Source organism: Chrysoperla carnea, chromosome 2, assembly GCF_905475395.1.
Source record: "Chrysoperla carnea chromosome 2, inChrCarn1.1, whole genome shotgun sequence".
In the NCBI taxonomy this organism is placed as follows: domain Eukaryota; kingdom Metazoa; phylum Arthropoda; class Insecta; order Neuroptera; family Chrysopidae; genus Chrysoperla; species Chrysoperla carnea.
In genome coordinates, this window is record NC_058338.1 from 27,856,220 (window position 1) to 27,877,808 (window position 21,589).

Genomic DNA, 21,589 nt, shown 5'->3' on the forward strand with positions numbered 1-21,589 from the left:
CCTGTGTAATCAGTGAAAAAGTATAAAATTTTCGGACTTCAAATCAGATTTTGCAGTTCAATTCAAAAACTGAGCTTTTGGCATTAATTGCTACTATCATTTTGAATGTATATTAAATTTTAAACAATTGAAGCCAAATCACAGCTGCGTACATCTAATAGTTTTTGAGATATGTTATTTGAAAAATTTTAGTTTTGGTTATTTTATGGTATATTTCGAAATGGTAAAATTTGTTTTTTTACGGATTTCGGATTTGTATTATTTCGGTAGAGAAGGTTCACAAAAAGACCTTAAATTCTTAATTTCTACCTTATAGGACAGGGTATATGGTTTTTGAGCCAAACAAGATTTTGAAAATTTTAGTAGTGTATGGCTACTGGTTTTTAAGTGATGTGAATACCCCAGGTCTATAACTATTCCGATGTGAATACCAGGTCCAAATTTGATCCGATCTTATTGGAATTTTTATTGAAAGCCACTAATTTTGGGCCATTCTTTTCAGCTGTGATGTCAATTTTTCGTTAGCCATCACTTATGTGCTTAATTTCTGAACCAGGACTCCAATTTCTTGAAATCTGTTAGAGGTAGGTTAATTTTTATCACAAATTTGAAAACTATGACCCAAATTTAGTACGATTACATGCTTTGTTTATCAAAATTGGATAAAATTTGAATGTGATAGAGCAAAATTAAATTTTTTGGATTCTGATGACGTCATAAAGTTCAAAAATTTTATTTTTTTTTTTATAACACAGGTAAATTTGATCCGATCTTAATGGAATTTTTTTTGAAACCCACTAATTTTGGGACACTTTTTTTAGCTGTAATGTCAATTTTTCCCTAGTTATCATTTATGTGCTAAATTTCGGCACCAGGACTCCATAATCCTGAAATCTATTAGAGCTAGGTTAATTTTAATTCGAAAAGTATGACCCAAATTTAGTAGGATTACATACTTGGATTATCAAAATTGGATAAACTTTGAATGTGATAGAGCAAAATTAAATTATTTGGATTCGGATGACGTCATAAAGTTAAAAAATTGAATTTTTTCGATAACACAGGCAAATTTGATCCGATGTTATTGAATAGTAGGATTACATACTCGCTTTATCAAAATTACCAATATTGTACATTTTAATGAACAGCGAATATATTAATAATAATTATAAATTTAATCCAATTTGTTCGTATTACTCTGTATTATTTGCTTTATTTTTTTATTATTTATTAAATAGGTACTATCAGTATACGAATTTGCACCGATGAATACATCCATTTCCTTTGGACAAAAAAGTAAAAAACATCCTGTATATTATATTATTAAACAAAATAATTAAAAAGTTTTAAAAGCGATTAATATTTTAAAATCCACAATGTAAAGCTACAGGGTACGCAACGCAGGCATACAGTAATAAATAAATAAAACAAAATAAATAATGTTATGTAAAAAAAGGACAAACAAAATAATAATTTTACAAAATATGTACGACACATTAGCTACTAACTATGATATAGTCCCGTCGCTACACCTTATTAACAACGGAATTATGCTTCTTTTAAACTTTTGTTCTATCTCTAACGGTTTACAAGATGGGTCCTACGGACCCAAGACCCAATTGACTTATGTTGCTCATTTACGAACTCGACCTCACTTTTTACGTCCTAAGCACACTTTAAAAATTTCAGCTTGATATCGCTTTTCGTTTTTGAGTCATCGTGATGACAGACGGACAGAAGACAGACAGACAGACAGACAACTGGAAATGGATTAATTAGGTGATTTTATGAACACCTATACCAAAATTGTGTTCGTAGCATCAATATTTTTAAGCGTTACAAACTAGTCCTTGTTACAAACTTAGTATACCTTATATTTCATATACTTGGATACATGGATATATTTCATATACATGATATACAAATTATTTGAACTCTCAAATGTGACATGTTCCTATATGTTTATATTATATACCTATGTGTAAGCAGTTATAATCAGATTGATACATTCATACATTCTCACAAAAATTCACATTTATAATATGATAAGATAAGATAATTAGTTAGTTAACAATATCCTAAAGGGCTACCTGCACTTTTACGTTCAGGAGTATTTTTTAAACGGAGTTTTCTATGCGAAAATTATTATATATTTTCTATGCGTGTCTAATAATAAAATCTGCTTTACGTTATATTTCCGGATGTTTGTAAGCACGCATACCAAAATATATTTGAATCAGACATTAAAACACGCAAAATGCAAATAAAATAAAGTGATTCGTGACGTTTAGGACAATTAGGTATGCCGGCTTTTTACCTTTCCGGCTAAAAAATCCACTGAAAATCTAATCACGGATAAACTTTGTGGACATTTAATAATACTTATATAATTTATTAACCGCATCAGAACTTTCGCCTGGGTGAATCGATTTTGATGATTGTATATCTATTTAAAAGCTGGTGCTTCCCGTGGGGTCCCATTTCATTTTGATCAAGTTCTGACAACGGCATCCATGAGAAAACCATAAAAGTGTTAAATTTGCATTAAGAATGCACGACAAGAAAACGAATAACTCAATAATGTAGTTAAAATTGTTGTTTTTTTTGGAGTCGGTGTCAGCCAAGCTAATGTAGCAAACTGTTCTGTCAGAGTTGTTTCCTTGTAGGCTTAATCAATGATTTTTCAGGATTGGTGGCTCCTTGCCTATAAATACGACCACTACAATTTGTACCAAATGAAGTATACGGTATGTACTCTTAACAACAAGCAAAGCTAGCTCTAGCTTAAGCATTTATCAAAGCTGTAAATGCATCATTGTTTTTTAGTGTATTCATATAAGTATTTGTATACTATACGTGTGTGTATATCATATATTACGTATATTTGAAGAGTGCAGCGTGATGCACATTCAAACGCCTGTTCCCCACCATTCACTAACAATATTTTAAAACATTGCTGTTTGGCTGTTCAGTCATAAAATACCCCACATGTCCCCACATATTATACTGGCTACCTTTCACTAGTCCGTCTGTCACTCACAAATAATACATTGCATTTTCTATCAGTTTGTCTAAAGTAACATTCTTATGCATGCACTTCAATTCCATAATCATTGGTTTGCTTGTTAATGTATTCAAAATACCTCACAACTATATTATTAATTAAGTCTACATATTAAGGACATTGTTGTAATTAAGTGTATTGTTTAGATATTTTCGCGCGCGTTTTTAATTCAATAAACTTTACTTGAACTTTATAAACAATGATGATACATAAGTTTTATAAAAACTTTTGCATGTTATTAAGTGAAAATAATGAGTTTAACTTAGTGTTAGTTCTGTAAAAAAAAAGAAACTTAACTTTTCTCACGTTTTAAGCAACGACTGTAATTTTGACATTGTATAAACAGTTTAGACTAAATAGTGAAAGTAATGAATTCAACCATAGTGTTTTGAAACTTTAAAAAGTCTTACAAACGATAAATTTTGTGTTTAAGACAAAAAAAAAAAAAATTAAGTGTATTTTATTAAAAAAAAATTGATAATGGCTGATGATAGTGGGTACGAAACCAAATCACTCTCAGTGACTAATTGTTCAACAGCGGCATCAAGTACTGGTAGTTTAACACCACGTACACCCCCAAATTGTGCACGGTGTCGTAACCATCGTATGAAAATACCATTACGTGGACATAAACGTTATTGCCGTTTTCGTAATTGTTTATGTCAAAAATGTAAATTAACTGCAGAAAGGCAACGTGTTATGGCTATGCAAACAGCATTACGTCGAGCACAAGCTCAGGTATAATCATTTAAGTTTTCTTTGAATATAATCGTTTTAGAAAGGCAGATATATTATAGAGTTAAGCACAGTAATTCTAAAAAGTTATCTACTTTTCAAGTTTTTGCTCCTATCACACCGAATAAATAAAAATTTTTGATTAATACTAATCTAAATATTCTCAAAATTGCAAACGATAATTAACGATATAATATTTCGTTAATATAGTTTTGGGACACCCAATATTTTTACTCTACTTAATTGTTGCTATTATTTCAAGTGAAAATGCGTTTTTTTTTTTTTTTTAAAGAATGCTAAACTACTTTTTAGTTTATTGATATAATCAAGGAAAAAATACTAGATAATTAAAATTATTATTATTAATTATCTTATTATTAATGTATTATTAATAATATATACATACAAAGTGTAGTTATTGTACTATTATTATTATAATTTATCCTTGAAATTGACTTTTCCATGTTATTAACATTGAAAATTTAATATATGCATACACGTGTAGCCAATTCATTTTCTTTATTTCACTTTTTTTTCAATATTTTTTTACAGTTCGATTTTTCATCATATAAACCGATTCAAAAGGCGTTTTTTCTTTGTAGCTTACTCCAAAATGAACTGGCTTTCTTTAAACATAGTTAAGAGCATTCGATTAAATTACTTTTAAGCATAAATTCAAAATCGGTTCATCTGTTTAGAGCTACGATGCTACACACAAACAGACACACATGGCGGTCAAACTTATTACACGTGTCTTTTGCGACGGAAGTTAAAAATGAATAGATTTGAAATTAGTTTGAAGTTCTCTTTATTATTTTGGTTTGTGATGTCGGAAACTTCGGTTAAACTAGGATTTGAATTTGAAATTAATCCATTATATATCTTTATATGCGGGGTTTTTTTAGTTATCTAGCGCACCAAATTGATTTCTCGAGTTCTCTAGGCATTGAGTTTTTTCCCGTCTCGATTAAAGATAAATTTCTCGATAATTCTCAAGGCGAATTCTCGAATAGAAATCCTAATGGGTAAGCATAATTTTGCGAATTATTTGCTTATGCTTCCATTTTCGACACAATTCATAAAAATAAACTGAGCTAGAATATTATCTACATTTTAAATTATTTTCATTTCACAGTCTTTTTTTCACAGTCGCCCTATTAGCTAAGTTGGTTAAGGCGTAACCAATTCCGTCCGCGGTATGCATAGGGTAGCGGGTTCGATTCCCGCCGTCGCAACAAAATTAATTTAATTAATAGTTTTGATGGGCTGGTGTAGTGCATGTTATATGCATGAAGGAGGTGCATTGAGCTTCTGAAAGCTTTCTTATATACATTTTATATATAAATTTTATTTGTAGTTTAAAAGTTTACTTGGAACTTATGTTTAAAATAGCTTTTCGTAATATCGACATCAAATATTCATAAATAATTAAAAAACAAGTGAAAACAAACAATTGACTGAGTTAATTGTTGAAATATCATGTATAGACAGTGTTGATACTCTATCACATTACTCATACACCTACCTATTCGTTGTGTGCGTAGTCATGGTGGGGATAATAAAATCGATGCCAGCGCTTTAAGTGAAAAATTTTGGAGATAAAGTGGGCTGTTATGACTAATTTGCAATTATTTACATGTTAATGATATAGAAACTGTCAAATTAAAATGATTGAAAAACACAAATTAATTAAACTTAATGCATTAAAAATTGTGAAAATAAGAAATCAAATTGTACAAATATTATTTTTCAAATGTTAATTATCGTAATTATTTATTTAAATTTGTGAAACAAGAATATTAAATTTTAAATGTAAGTTTTCAATGCAATCCACACAATTATATATGCATCCATTAATTCTATAATTAAAGTAGTGTATCGTTGTCATGGAAACGAAATTCACGCTCGGAGCGAATACAATATACATGACACACATACATAAAATAAAATTACTATAAAATTTGCATCTAATGTGTTCCTTGTTGTAAAAAGTGATGTTTACAAAAAAATGTTTCAAACAAAAGTTGTTTATTTTTTTATAAGGAACATTTTTTAAATTTAAACTTTTGTTCTATCTCTAACGATTTACAAGATAGGTTCTACGGACCCAAGACCCAATTGACCTATGTTGCTCATTACGAACTCGACCTCACTTTGTACGCCCTTAGTGTGCTGTAAAAATTTCAGCTTGATATCGTTTTTCGTTTTTGAGTTATCGTCTTCACAGACGGACGGACAACCGAAAATGGATTAATTAGACGAATTTCTATGAAAACCTATACCAAAATTTTGTTCGTAGCATTTATATTTTTAAGCGTTACAAACTTGGGACTAAACTTAATATACTATGTATATTTCATACATACATGGTATAAACTTATCTAATCTATTAAGCCTAATTTAAATGATTTAAAATTTGTATATTTAAAATACATTTTTGCATAATATTCTATTATTTCTATAATATTGTAACCAAATGAAATGGCATGTTTTTCCGATACGTAACATAAATATTGCGTGTACTTAATTATGGAAATAAAGTACCTTTTTTAACTGAAATTTAATTAAAAAATTAAAAAAATTCTTTGTGTACAAAAAATGTTTTCTTAGACCCCGAAAATTTTTCAATAAAATTATTTCTAATGATACATTTTCGCAATATCTAACAGGGAATTGCTATTGGTAGATTAAAACTTGGTCAATGTCATCAAATACAAACATTCACGTTTTTACAGCTTAATGGAAGAAGGAAATATCTGTAAATTTTGTTTATTCAATAATCAATACATTATAACTTGCGGTAGATAAAACTTCAAATTATGTAATTTGCAATGTCATCAGTTTAATACATAAAATACTAAACATTAAACATTTCTTTGAAGTCAAAAAGTCATGTTTTTATCTTCCTAAATTTGAAATCTATTATAGAAAGTCGTAAAAGTATGATATAACTTCAATCAGAAAGAGAAATGTTTCTCTATTTTTTGTTTTTTTTCCTTACTACACGCGCCGTTGGTGGTATTAGTTTTAGTACATTATCTGCTAAACATTAAAAATTTTATTTTTCACATGATATTGCAAAATTCAACAAAGTTTTCACAATCTAAAATAAATTCATAGAAGGTTAAATTTAAAAAAAGAGAAAGGTAAATGGTTATTAAAAACAGTGTTACCAAGTCAGTGATTTTACCACTAAAACTGGTGATGTTAATATCCTTTTTTTTGCCTACTAAAACTTTTTTAGTGGGCCAATAATTGTAATATCATTTATGCTAATTGATGAAATTTTTGTGATAAAAATCGAAAAACATTCTGATTGTCTAGTGGTTTTCTATCGTCTATTTAGCGGGTTTGAATTGAATTGAAAGTTGGGGACACTGAATAGTAATGTCTCATCTAGCATTACAACTCAGGCCCAGACAAATGATCTAGAAATATTTAATTTAAACATTATTTCAATTAAAATTACACATTTCAATGCATCAGATATTTCCGATGTAGCATTTAAACTTTATTTTCTAAAAAACAGAGAGCTTGCCATGCTATGAAAATTTTCAAAACATAATTATACATTTTATGTAAGATAACAGTTGCATACGAGGATTAACTTTTTTATTTATTTAATAAAATTGGCTATAGACATTATATGCCATTAAAGCCATTTTCAAACAATTGATAAGACAGTCTCAAAAAAAATTTAAAAAAATATTAACATAAATTGCGTTAGCTTAAAATAAATATAGTATTCGTGTCATATGAATAAATTTAGCTACTATCGATGGTTACGCTGCAATTGAAAAATCGATATTTAGCAAAATGTAAGTCAGTTGTATGTTTTTTAATATTATTATTTAAATAGAATTTCGAGTACTTATCGTGGTGCCTCAACTCGAAGACAACAAAAATTCATTCTTATAATTTTAAGCAATTTTGTGTGAAGGTATTTCATGTTTTTTCTAAAAAACAAGAATCCTATTTCAGTAAAAATATCTAAGAGTAAATGAGAGGGATATACGACAGAGAAAGTGATGGAGCTCTGCTGCTAATAAGTTTTATAAACTCTATTAAGGATGTACGAGCGCCAGGGCAATTTTGGATAAAAGGCTCGATTTTTTTTATACGAAGTCTAAATCAATTCTGAAAATTTTAGGGGAGGGGGGGTTGTCTGATTATTTAATCGATTAGTCTTATGGGAAACCGGTAAATGGATGATATGTTGTCATAAATGTCTCCAGAACTAGTCGGTGGAAGTTAACAAAAAATACTATTTAAATTAAAGTTTAAACCTTAATAAATTATTGAAAACAAAAAACCCGTTGTGCCCGACTAATTAAGGATGTTTGAGAGCGGTAGTGGGGACACAAATTTAAAAAAATAAATTTTTTTAATATTGATGGTGAGTTATGTTATAATAATTAAATAAAAAAATTTAATTATTGAGCTTTAGATATTTCGAAAACCAAGGCAGATATCGAAAAATTTTATTATTATTTTTCGTCTACATTCATGAAGCTATAACAAAATTCATAATCAAAGTTGAAAATAAGATAGAAGACAAATAATTTCAACCACAAGTCTAAACTTGCCTTGGCGCTCGTACTACCTTAAGTAAACTTGATTTTACAATTATCATTAATCGTTTGATAATTTTATACACTTTATATTTCATTTGCAAATGTTTCTACAAAAAGCCTCCTTAAGATGTAACAAAATATTCCAGTAAACTGTGCAGTTATGTGTGCAGTGACCTTTAGTGAACAACCAGTCGTGCGACGCGACGGAAGAAACAATATTGATAAATTAATAATGTCCTGTTGTATCAACCACCTGTATCAGATCATTTTCAAAAAAGCTATGCACTTTCTTCGCGTTATAAACTTGTTAATAGACTTAGAAAGGATCATAAAAATAATGTTAAGCTATTTGTTTTCAACTAACGATAATTATGATACAAATATTTGAATTCCTTGTTTCATAATGTGAAAACAAACAATTCACTGAGTTAATTGTTGAAATACCATGTATAGACAGTGTTGATTACTCTATCACATTATGATTACACAGTGATGTCTTTGAAATGTTTCAAACGAAAGTTGTTTATTTTTTGATAAGGAACATTTTACAAAAACATTTAAACTTTTGTTCTATCTATAACGATTTACAAGAACGGACCCAAGATCCAATTGACATATGTTGATCATTTACGAACATCGACCTCATTTTTTACGTCCTGAGTGCGCTGTATATATTTCAGCTTTATATCTTTTTTCGTTTTTGAGTTATCGTGTTCACAGACGGACGGGCGGACGGACGAACAACCGAAAATAGACTAATTAGATGGTTCTATGAACACCTATACAAAATTTGTTTCGTAGCATCAATATTTTTAAACGTTACCAACTTGGGACTAAACTTAATATACTATGTATATTTCATATATACATGGTATAAAAATATATTAACTTAAGACTGTTTTGCTAACCAGCAGAAAACTTTGAATTTGTTAAGAGCTTGTAGGATCTTTTTCCTGCATATGATGTCGAGTCCCAGATAGAAAAGGAAAGCAATTTGAATGATTTATAAATATCTTTGGATGTCCTCTTTCTTAGGGTAATTGGTTTATAGTGTAACAAAAGTTATAGCTGTGTGATGATAACCATGGATCTCAATTATCTTGCCTAAGCTAAATAAGAAATAAGAATCGCCATGCCTAGAGAAAAAGTCACAAGAGTACTTTATTGCTTAAAACTTTCCAGTTTATAAAAATTTGTCCAGTTATTGTTTCCTGAATATGAATTTGTGTAGCTATAATAAATGAAAAAAATGTTAAGTTTCTATAAGTCATTCAAACTGAAATAAGAGAGTACAGATGTATAGTATTTATATGTTATATTTGCACTCAAAACCACACTCTCTATCGAGTAGTCTCATTAGAGTTAGAACGACCTCTATCTTAGAATTGATCTGCATAAGGTAAAAAAAATGATTGATGATAATAATAGAGCTTATGTATTTATATATATCTACATAAATATGCTATAGTTATTTTTATAGTTTATTACTACCTACTGATAAAACATCTAAGGATTCAATGTCAAAGATCATACAGTTAACTAACTATTTTATTCATTATCTTTGTTATTAAAATGTATTCTTTTTAACATAAAGTATGTACCCAATAATGTACTTATTTGCATAAAAGTGTGTACATGTGTTATGTGTATATTATGTTGTATGACAAAATATGCTTGACGACGGTTTGTATTCGCTTCAACTGATTTGTTATTGAAATATATTCGTTTCATGCAGGACCGAATTTAGCGCAAGTGGTTAAGTTTTCTATATCTTCATTATTGCTTTCACACAAATTAGATGTAATCTGTATTTCGGGTCAAACTTTTTCAAAATACTCGATTATTCATCCCCATTTTCTCACTAAACCTTTCCAAACCCCAAAGGTTAAAAACTAGTTGTCGTTGAAAGTGTCTTGATCGTCCGCTGGTTGTAGATGACTTTACATTAAATTGAATAAGGCGCCCTCTAGAGGAAATGCAGTTATGATTGAAAAACAAATTTCGATTTCATTATAGCGTGTTAGGTATCAAATAAAAAGGCGTAACTAGCATTTTTCAAATATACGTATGTTGTTATACTTTCTCACGAAATTATAACCCCAAAACCGTTTAAATTAAATAAAGTTCAAAAACTAAAACCCAATGACTACAGAATCGTGCTCTTAAAAGTATGAAAACAAGTTGGTAAATATTTTCAACTGAACTTCTTATGATAAGTAAATTCGTCCTTACAGTCGGGGGACCTCTTTTCCTCCCTGTGGAAAACTATTTAATCTTAAAGGTATACTCACTGTCAGAAAAAATGCTACAGTTAAAACATTCTAAGCGTACTCATCATATGTTATGTTATAATAGTAACACTTAGAATGTTTTAAAACAAGCATTTTTTCTGACATTGAGTATAGGTGACGCACGAAGATCTAGAATTGGCGACCTCTTTTCAGAGTTACATTACATGGATATACAGTTCTGTGACTATATTGTATATACAGTTCTGTGACTGACGGCTTTTTATTGGAAACCTCCTCTTAAAGAATTTTTTTTTTCAAATTTCTTAAATATTAATATTTTATGAAATATTGTTGAATAACGAAATAACTTCTTTTTTATCTTTAATTGTTTATAACTTTCTCAATTTTATGTGCCACAATATGCTTCTGGCACATTTTTCTAGACATCATTCCGAATTTAACGAGCTTTCACCTCATATTTTTACTTCCCTTATCTATATATTTCACCAATTTTAATTCGTCGGCTAGACTAATTAATAATGATATTGCAAATATAAGCAGCGACATGTGTGTATAAATTAATATGTAATATGTTAATTTTTATTTACATGAGTAATAATTTGTTGTAATTAATAACTTGTGTTAATTAAGAAATCATAAAAAAAAAACCGGATTTTTCAATTATTTGCCGATCTATGAACGCCTATACCAATCAATTAATTATTTTTCGAATATGTCTTTCTTTCTTACGTTTAAAAAGCACGTGGTCACGGTGTTTGTGGTCGCACTCCTTCGAAATGGCTGGCCTGATTTTAATGAAATTTTTTTGTATATTTGGTACGTATGATAATAGGCCGGTAAATTTTTCCCCTTCTACCCCACCCCAGAACACAAGTATTTTTAATCTGCCCTCCCATCTTACGAATACTATTTAATAATTAATGTTAACTTTGTCACTTCAGTTCAAAAACCTTTTTTTTCTCATTAACTTCCCGAAAGTGATTTTGCCAAAATTTATTCGTTTCCGAAATACTGTACATCAAAGAAATATTTAAGTCAATTTGATATCCTCTTTCTACTACTTTGAATTAACAAGCGAAAAGCTTTTAAATCTTTTTTTCAAACTTTTCTTTTTTGAGGCAAAGGAAACACTGCCTACGTTTATAAATTTTCGTAAAGATAGTTTTGAATAGTTTCAGCTAGAGATACAGGTTTTTTAGGAATTGCAAAGAGAAGAATCAACTAACGACAATATATAAAGTTTATTTAATATAATCAGAGCAAACATGTGATAAACACGTTTTGGCTTGGCTTAAATTACGAGAGCGTGATGGAATCAATTTCTTTTAATATTTCGAGATGAACCTGATCTGTGTACCTGTGTCCGATAGTTAGAATTCTTAATTAGTGTGTTTCTTGGTTCACATGCAGCATTAATAAATATTATCATTTTTATTTTTTCAATTTTTAATGCATAAAATAATATAAATTCAAGTCAATAAAGTTTATTACCTTGCATAACCTTCAAGTAAATAATTTTTAGTGCTTTTTGTATTGCTCAGTTAGAAAATTAACAAGAATATAATACAATTTAATTGATTTTGTATACACATACTAATACTTATACTTATATTCTTTTTGTAGGATTGTATTCTGTTGTGGAATTAAATATTCTTTATATACCTTTAATCATTGATAAGGTAAGGTGTAGTACCTAGAGTCAACTGTACGTTGAATTCAAAGAGTTTATATAGGTACATAGAGCACGCTAGGGCCCAAAACTTGAGATATACGAAGAGAGAGAGATGACTGCCAGTGAGTTCCCTTGGGTCCTTGTCCATTACATACAAAACATAATACAAATATATTGGCAGATACAAAATCTCTATAGTCTATGCATCATATGATTATGACATATGATTATGAAATGTATATATATCAAATATGGTGGAAGCGCTGGGAAAATCAAGTACTTAAAGGGATATACCTTATTTTAAGAATAACTTTCTTGTATTTTATGAATTTCCAAGTGTAGGTGTATCATACACCTGTGTAGGTGTATCAAAAACCTTTCCCTTGATAGAAATATAATTATGTGATAACTGTATGTTTATCCTTAAATCCGCCTATTTGCCAAACCTTCGAGGATGATAATTAGCGAAAACGATGGTTTACTCAATACCTTTTAATCTTTATGAATAATTATATTTCATGTTAAATATTCTCGACTAAAAAAGTGTAAATGTTCGGAAAATGTAACAAAAAACCTACAATTTCATTTCATTACAATCAAATTGTAGATAATTTTCCATAAAATAATTTTCCAAATACACGCGTCAGACGTATTTTTATTATTACAAATAGATGCTTCTATTCTGTTGTGGAGGGAACCTCATTATCTAAACATATGCTAATTTTCAAGTTCAAGAACATATACAAACTAAATTAATGTACAGATAATACTAGTAATTATTTTTAAATAAACTAATAATTATAAAACAAACTAATACATGATGATTGATTAATAATGTTATCGATTAATAGGTACTTAGTTTTTTTTTTTTTTTTTATATAACGTTCATTTCACATAGAAATTTTTAAATTTTTGCATTACTTTTTAGTGTAATTTGTTTTTTAATCATAAAATGGAAGATTTAAAACATATTTCTACTGCAATGGCAAATATTTTGTCCTTTATTTGTAATGAAACTGCTTTTTTTAAGCCAAATATCTTGTAAAATATTACTTCCACGGATATTTTGTGTAGAACCTTTTTTATGTAAAATTAACTCACGAAGAAATTTTATAATAACTAAAACTGCCATAAACTTCATAGATTACGAGATATTTGAAACAAACCTATTTTCGGGACCGTTTATCTTGAATATATTTTTTAGCTCACATGATTTTACAATGGTCTTTTCATAGGCCATTTCTGGCATCCAAAAAAAGATAATCCTGGTGAAATCTGGGCTAATATTGGCTCAGAATCTTATTTATTTGGGCTAATATTTGACTACGACGAAATTATAGTGTTGTATGTCCGACATTTTTAATTTTAGAAGTATTCAATTTGATTTATTTCAAGATTTATTTTTAATAAATATCAATGTGGCCTCTACTCTCTATTACGTAAATAGTTTAATAAAACTATAAAAGTGTTGCGAACATTAGAAGAATATTATTTTATCTTATCACATTGCGAATATTAAAAAAAACTTAATGCAAATTTGATAAAATGTTTCTAATTATGTTATATTTCCACAAGGTCAATGTCAAATTTCATATCATAGACATACATAATGTTCTAGTATATAATGATTCCCTGTCTGATGTCTAATGCCTTATCATAGACACTTAGTTTGATCTAGGAATTTATCATTCTTTTATATTCCATACACTGAAAAAAAAATTATTAATACCAATCGATATGAGGTTGTCTCAACCTCATCGCGAGATCAAATATAGCCAATGGTGCTACAAATGATGGCCAATGGTGCTACAATGTGATGCGACTACCGTACGTGGTTGATTGGTGAAGTTGACACAAACACATGAGTTGTTTGTATGAAAGTAATATACTGTCTAACAAATTTCAAATATGGTTGTTTTGAAATGCAACATAGTTTCAACAATCTTTTTTTGATTCTACCATTTATAAATATTACTACAAAATACTGATGTGATTGTCACAACTACATGAGCAGGTATATAAAAGATTTATACCTGTTAATAGGTTTATTTAAAAAAAATTAACTTTCTTCGAGGCGAATTCGAACTAGCGACATGTGGATTACTACTGATTTTAGTGTCCTAAATCTACTGCTTAACCAACTGCGCTATCGATGCTTGTTGCCTATACACCAAAAAATAGTATACATTATAAAAATGATCAATAAGTTAATTTCAAACTTTCTGTAAGTTAATAACAACAATGTTCATGTAGTTGGCTAAATCACATATGGACTAGACATGAGAGATTACACTAAACTTTTGAGGATGAAACTCACTACCCTTCTTTCGGTTGACAAATGATTTTAGTACCGTTGGGTCGTCAACAGGTTTTCCATGCAATGTTATCATCATGCTAAAATAAGCAAAGTTTAAAAGCAAGGATGAAAATATGCATTTAAATGATTTTGAAAATGCAATCTAAAAGATGACAAGAAACACGTGGCTACATTAAGGTTGTATCCTTGATACTACATCTTACCCTGCTATTTAATTTTATCATATTTGGTATAATAGTCTTTAGTTAAATAGTGTACATAGTACATAATGTGTTAGTTATACTTAATTTAAAAAAAAAACAAGTGTAAAACAAACAATTGACTGAGTTAATTGTTGAAATACCCTGTATAAAAAGTGTTGAATGTCATTGCTTGCATCATTTTAATAAATTAAATAAGTTTTAAAAACCAATATAATTAGGCATTATTTACTTTGATTTTCGAAAACTTTTAAAAGTATTTTCTATAATTTTTTTTTCATTTTTCATGAAAGTTTCAATAAACCACTAGTTGAAGCTCCCTACAAATTTTCGACTCCTTATTAAGAAAATGGACACCAAAGTTTTGTTTTAATTTACGCCTTCACGGGTAAACAGTGATGTTTACAAAAAAATGTTTCAAACGAAAGTTGTTTATTTTTTTAAAAGGGACATTTTTTATATTTAAAGTTTTGATATACCTCTAGCAACTACAAGATTGGTCCTATGAACCAAAGGCTCAAACAATCAATGTTGCTCATTTACGAATTCAAACTCATTTTTTACATCCCGAGTAAGCTATAAAAATTTCAGCTTGGTATCTCTTTTAGTTTTTGAGTTATCGTGTTGATAGAGATAGACGGACTGAAGGCGTCAATGTTTCTTAGCGGTACAAACTTGGGACTAAAATTAGTATACCTTGGTATATATTTAATATATACAGGATATAATGTGGAGTGTTCTACTTATAATTACAATTTTATCTTATTGGCAATCAATGCAATTGCAATAAAAAAAATTATCATTTATTAAACATTCTGTACGACTTGATTATTATTTATATTCACTATTTATGTCACAAGCTGAAAATTTATTATTATCGACTTTTTTATCCTTTAAATTCTTATCTGTGAGTCTACGAAATAATTTTTAAAAAAGAAGGGGTCAAACATTTTGTTATTTTGATGTATATTTCTACTGGGAAAATTTTTTTTTTTTAAATTTTTATAAATATATTATGTATTGGGAATTATGGCTTCACACAGAAGTAAATTGGAAAATTAACCTACTCCTGGGCTTATAAAACAGAAAGTATTTTTTTTGCCCATATTAGGGCAAGGCCTATCTACACATTTCAATGTACCTACGGAATAGAAATATCTGAAGAGTACTGAGAAAGATACCGGATCCCCGCGGATATGTATTGCTCTTGAGTTTGTTTATTTAACAAAACATTAGTTCTGTTAACAAAACATTAGTTTTTTTTCCATGGCAGTAAAGTTGCCTTCCGTGCACTGAAATATGTCACCTTCATTTCCGTATCAATAGCACTGATAAAACATGAATTTTTTTTAAAAGATAAATTACTTTTCTTTACTCTTAATCTATTTCTTGTGGTTTAAATGCCATTAAATATAGTTTAAAACTTCGACCTGAAAGTGAACACCTAACAACAGTTCAAATAAGCAAGTAATAAATAGTAAAATAACATCACAAAGTGAATACACTCCTATTGTTAAAGGACTTTACATCGCTTGCACAACAAGGGAAGTAAAGTCTATAACGCAGTAGCTTTGTTTTCAATCTAAAGATGATATTGCCCAGCAAAGCGGTTGAGACGATGCTATAATGTTATAAAGCAAAGAATATAGTGTGTTTGATGTTATTCGCTTCGTGCGTGAATTTCGTTTCCATGACAACGATACACTACTTTAATTATAGAATTGTATGGATGCATATAGAATTGTATGGATTGCATTGAAAACTTACATTTAACACAATTTTTAATGCATTAAGTTTAATTAATTAGTGTTTTTCAATCATTTTAATTTGACAGTTTCTATATCATTAACATGTAAAGAATTGCAAATTAGTCATAACAGCCTCCTTTATCTCCAAAATTTTTCACTTAAAGCGCTGGCATCGATTTTATTATCCCTACCATGACTACGCACACAACGAATACAATGAGTAAGTGCTATTTATATAGTATATGTTACAGGAAAAGTTGATCCTCTAGTTAGAGTTGACTCTTCCTAGGTAAAGTCAACTGTTACTGATCATTTCAGTCCATCTTATATATTTAAACGAGCAATTCTTATATATATATATATATGTATATATATATATATATATATATATATATATATATCCGAAATGGCTCCAAATGGTTTTATCCGTCTTTTAATGAAAAACTGAAACATACACTGCAAAATATGACTCTTCCTGACATCTATTGGTGTATATCGTAGTTAACGAAATAAAGTACATTACCGGGACATTCAAATTTTTATTTATGTGAAGTTTCAAATGGTTCTTATCTTAGTGATAAAATTTGTGTCTTTTTAGCTAAAAAAATACCCAGCAAAGCTCGATCATCCAGATATTTATCTTAACGGTAGACTCGCGCTAAAAGCACGATCGTGTCCATATATACTTACCGTACAAAAAAAGAATAAAGTAATAGAAATGTAGACTATCATTTGTTACAACAAGGAATCTGACATGATTATACACTTATAGTAAATAATTGTTCATCAACTTTTACTAAACCATAGCAGGCATGTTAACTCTTCTTAGGAAAAGTGTGTCTACTCATTTTCAATCAACTGTTACTGATGTTTTTAGTAAGAGTTTACTCTGTCTGGAAAGAGTCAACTCTTACTAACAATAGACTTCAATTTCATTATAACCTATACATTTATACTTAACATTTATTTGGTAGCTTTTAGAACAAAGTTAATTATTATTGTTATTATGAATAAAAGTGATGTATATTTAGGTACCTACTACACCTACATAACGAATGAATGTACGTGTTAAATCATATTACACAATAATATCAAATAAAAGTTATAAATTTTGAAAATATTAAAAGTTTGCTCATAATAATTTTTACTGTTATACATACACTATACTCTATACAAGCTATAATATAAGACAAAGCAATGTGTATAAAAATGAACGTACATAGAAATATATAAAATTCATTTCTGAAATGAAAACTTAATAATATTCTTTACTAAAGAAAAAAAGAAAATATCACGAATAAAAATATATTTTTATATTGGTAACATGGATATCAAAACATTCTTATTTTTATATATTTTCATAGCTTTTTCTATTTCTATACTAATACACTAAGAAGCTTTTTCTCTTTCTTCTAAACCCACACTAAACAAGTGAAAACAAACAATTGACTGAGTTAATTGTTGAAATACCATGTATATACAGGGTTGATTACTCTATCACATTACACATACATACATGTCACACATACATCACTAATATAAATGATATTCCCATATAATATATACTATACAATTTATTCCTAATTTGCGCCCTTACGGGTAAACAGAGATGTTTATGAAAAAATGTATCAAACAAAAGTTGTTTTGTTTTTTATAAGGAACATTTTTTATATTTAAACTTTTGTTCTATCTCTAACGGCTTACAAGATGGGTCCTATGGACCCAATTGACCTCTGTTGCTCATTTACGAACTCGACCTCCCTTACGAGTACGCTGTAAAAAGTTTAGAATGGTATCTTTTTTCGTTTTTGAGTTATCGAGTTGACAGACGGACAACCGAAAATGGACTAATTAGGTGATTTTATGAACACCTGTACCAAAATTTTGTTCGTAGTATTAATATTTTTAAGCGTTACAAACTTGAGACTAAACTTAGTATACCTTGCATATTACATATATGCATGGTATAAAAGTATAGGGCGTATAATGTCTAATAAACTGCAAATAATTTACATACAATTATTCTATAGTTTCTTTGCAAGAATTGCTATTTTGATCTTACTACTTATCTTCGATAATGAATGATTGGAGTTTGTGATCTGACCACTACCATCGATGAAATAGCTTGTTGTATCCTACTGTAACTCTAAATATAAAATGATTCACGAATTTAAAACCGTAAGTGTATTTAATTGATGTACTATATACACTGAGCTAATAAGTTAGCGTAAAATATTAATATTTGAAAAAAAAGAAGATATATCCAAAAAAAAATTGCTTCTTAAATGCTTCTTTAGAATATACAATTGTTTCACTTATATAATTAATTATTAATTACTTAATCATGATTAAAAAATTTGAATTACAAATTATCTCAGTTTACATTTACATATTTTAATCGTTAATATCCTTCAGAATATATAATTGCTCCAGTTAAACAATTAAAAGCTAATTAGTTATTCATTATTAAAAACATTTAAACGTCAAATTAATTTGTCATTTAATCCCCACTAACGCAAAACAAAAAGTTAGTAAAGAATCATGAAAAAGGCGCTCCTACTAATTAAAACCTCTCTCTAAAACCTACTAATTTTGGGCCATTCTTTTCGGCTGTGATGTCAATTTTTCGCTAGCTATCACGTATTTGCTTAATTCTGGGACCAGAACTCCACATTCTTTAAATTTATTAGAGCTAGGCTAATTTTGATCACAAATTTGAAAAGTATGACCCAAATTTATTACGATTACATACTCGGTTTATCAAAATTGGTTAAAATTTGGATGTGATAGAGCAAAATTAAATTTTTTGGATTCTGATGACGTCATTAAGTTAAAATATTCGTTTTTTTGATACCACACAATCTTGATCCGATCTTATTCAAATTTTTTATGAAACCTACTTTTCAGCTGTAAGGTCAATTTTTCGCTAGCTATCACTAACTCTATTGACTGGCAAGATTCAAGGAATTAGATCGGTCAGAAATCGCAACAAGCGCAATTCTGTAACACAATATATACATTTTTATCAATTTATTTTAAACATAACATTAATTAATTCATTTCTATTTCAGGATGAAGCGATGTTAAGCGGTCAAAACCGTGAGTTAATGTTTGCTAGTCCACCACATCGTCCATCATCATATAATGGACGATCACCGGGAACACGTAGTTGTAGTGGAGATTCAGCAGCTAATTCTCCAACTTCAACGTCAGGTAGTGGTGGACCATTATCAAACCCAGCAAACTTGAACGGTTCGAACAGTATACCACTTCCATCATCAAGAATGTTGGAAAAAGAGCATAGAAAGTCTCCTTATTCATATAGAATTGCAGATTCACCATCTGGTCGTTTTAATAGCGATACAGTACACGCTGAATCATCTTTTCAGCCAGTTTTAGTAAATGGTTCAATAAATCGCTCTACATCTAGAAAACCTCCATCACCAAGTTCCACATCAGATAATAGTCAAATTTCACGAAAAACATCACTTACATCTGGTGGTGCAAACAATTATATTTCACCACCGCCAACTCGTAATGATTCATTAACAGCATCGCCGTCCTCAACTCACGGTAATATATTTACTTAATTTTTACTTTTTATGGTGCTTAAAGAAACACAGGGGTTTATTTGTAAGAAATATCAATAGTTACAACATTTTCGGTACGAGATAACCGCTTTATGATTCGATTCTATGGCTGCTAGAAACCTTTTTTAGAAATCTTTTTAAGCACACAGAAGCCTAGCTTGCACATCATCGGAACCTCAATGTAATTATTGAGAATTCAAAAATTCGATAGTCATTTGGACATTTCCAATTTATTAGGCACACTTTTCACTATCCACAATCTAAACTCATGCTTAAATTCAATAGTGTGCGAAAAACATGACACAGGTTCCTCAACAAAAATTCTTGTCAAATGACAAAAACCAGATTCGTTTTATAATTTTTTTGACAACTAAAATAGAAAATCACAACCTTCAAGTACTCCAAGCAGGAAGATACTGATATGCTCATCGTCACTACAGCTGTATTTGTTACCTTTACCTCTGATGTAGTGTTAGTCGTTGGTGAGGTCTTTGACTTGATGATCATCCTCACTGCGATTTCAAACCGACGTGGAATTTTTTACAACAAATGTGGGAGAGGCAAGAATCAGATTTCATATATTCCAGCATCGCCTCTCCAAAATCCTTATTGAAACCAGAGCTTTTCCTCTACAAACATCTTGGAAACTATTGAATGTACAGAGACAATTATATAGTCTCGTATGTTAACAAATTTAGTCTACTTTAAAAATCTGTTTTAAAAGCTTTCTCCAAAAACTTGTCCGTAGAGTTATTATCGCCAAAATCTGAGGTTTCCACGGTTTTTTCGATCACAAAATTTAAGAAACTTAGAAAAAGGAAAGTAGATATTGATTAATTGAAATAGAAAAGAGGTAGTAAAGGGTTTTACTCTCTCGTGGCTGTAGATAAAGACTTAAACTTAATTAATAATGACTTTTAGTAGTAAATAATTTTTGAAAGTTATTTAATTTACTAGGTCAGTCTGTCATTCAATCAGGTGCAATTGGAGTGGAAACAACGGCATCACCAACAACGGCGTACACACCAGGAAATCAACAACATCCAGTGCTATTACCTGCTAATTGTATTCTACCAACCAGTCTAAGCCACGTGCCGGCACCTACTGTTTTTTCAATAACACATCCACTTTCACAAAATGGTAATCCTTTTGCTGGTAAGTTTGTTTTTTAAAATTTTCAGTTCCAATTTTGAGTTAATTTATATTTATTAAATTTATTTAGAAAATGTATTAACATTAAATTTATTTAGAAACTATCAATGAGAATCTTTTTATTATTTAAATAAAGGTAAATACAGGGTGCGTCATCTTTTATGTTAGTATGTTAACATTGAATAATTTTGGCATTTATCAACCAATTGAGTTGATAAGAGATGTTTATGGAATCTCAATTCAGTACAATTTTAACCATGAATCGCTACACACCACAACAATGCG

The 21,589-nt window shown here is 29.3% G+C and overlaps 1 protein-coding gene across 3 annotated transcripts in view; it reads left to right on the forward strand.

Moving 5' to 3' along the window:
- The first annotated feature begins 555 nt into the window (after nt 1–555).
- LOC123291865 (protein doublesex) overlaps nt 556–21,589 on the forward strand; it is a 121,980-nt gene continuing 100,946 nt past the window's right edge. The window contains exons 1-3 of one of the 3 annotated variants that reach the window (XM_044872297.1): nt 556–584; nt 19,634–20,135; nt 21,110–21,307. In XM_044872297.1, coding sequence (XP_044728232.1) covers nt 19,643–20,135; nt 21,110–21,307 — 691 coding nt within the window. In that variant the 5' untranslated portion in view covers nt 556–584; nt 19,634–19,642. Of the gene's footprint in view, nt 585–3,361; nt 3,803–19,633; nt 20,136–21,109; nt 21,308–21,589 lie in introns of those variants that run through there. The other 2 variants (XM_044872295.1, XM_044872296.1) reach the window with 2 other exon arrangements.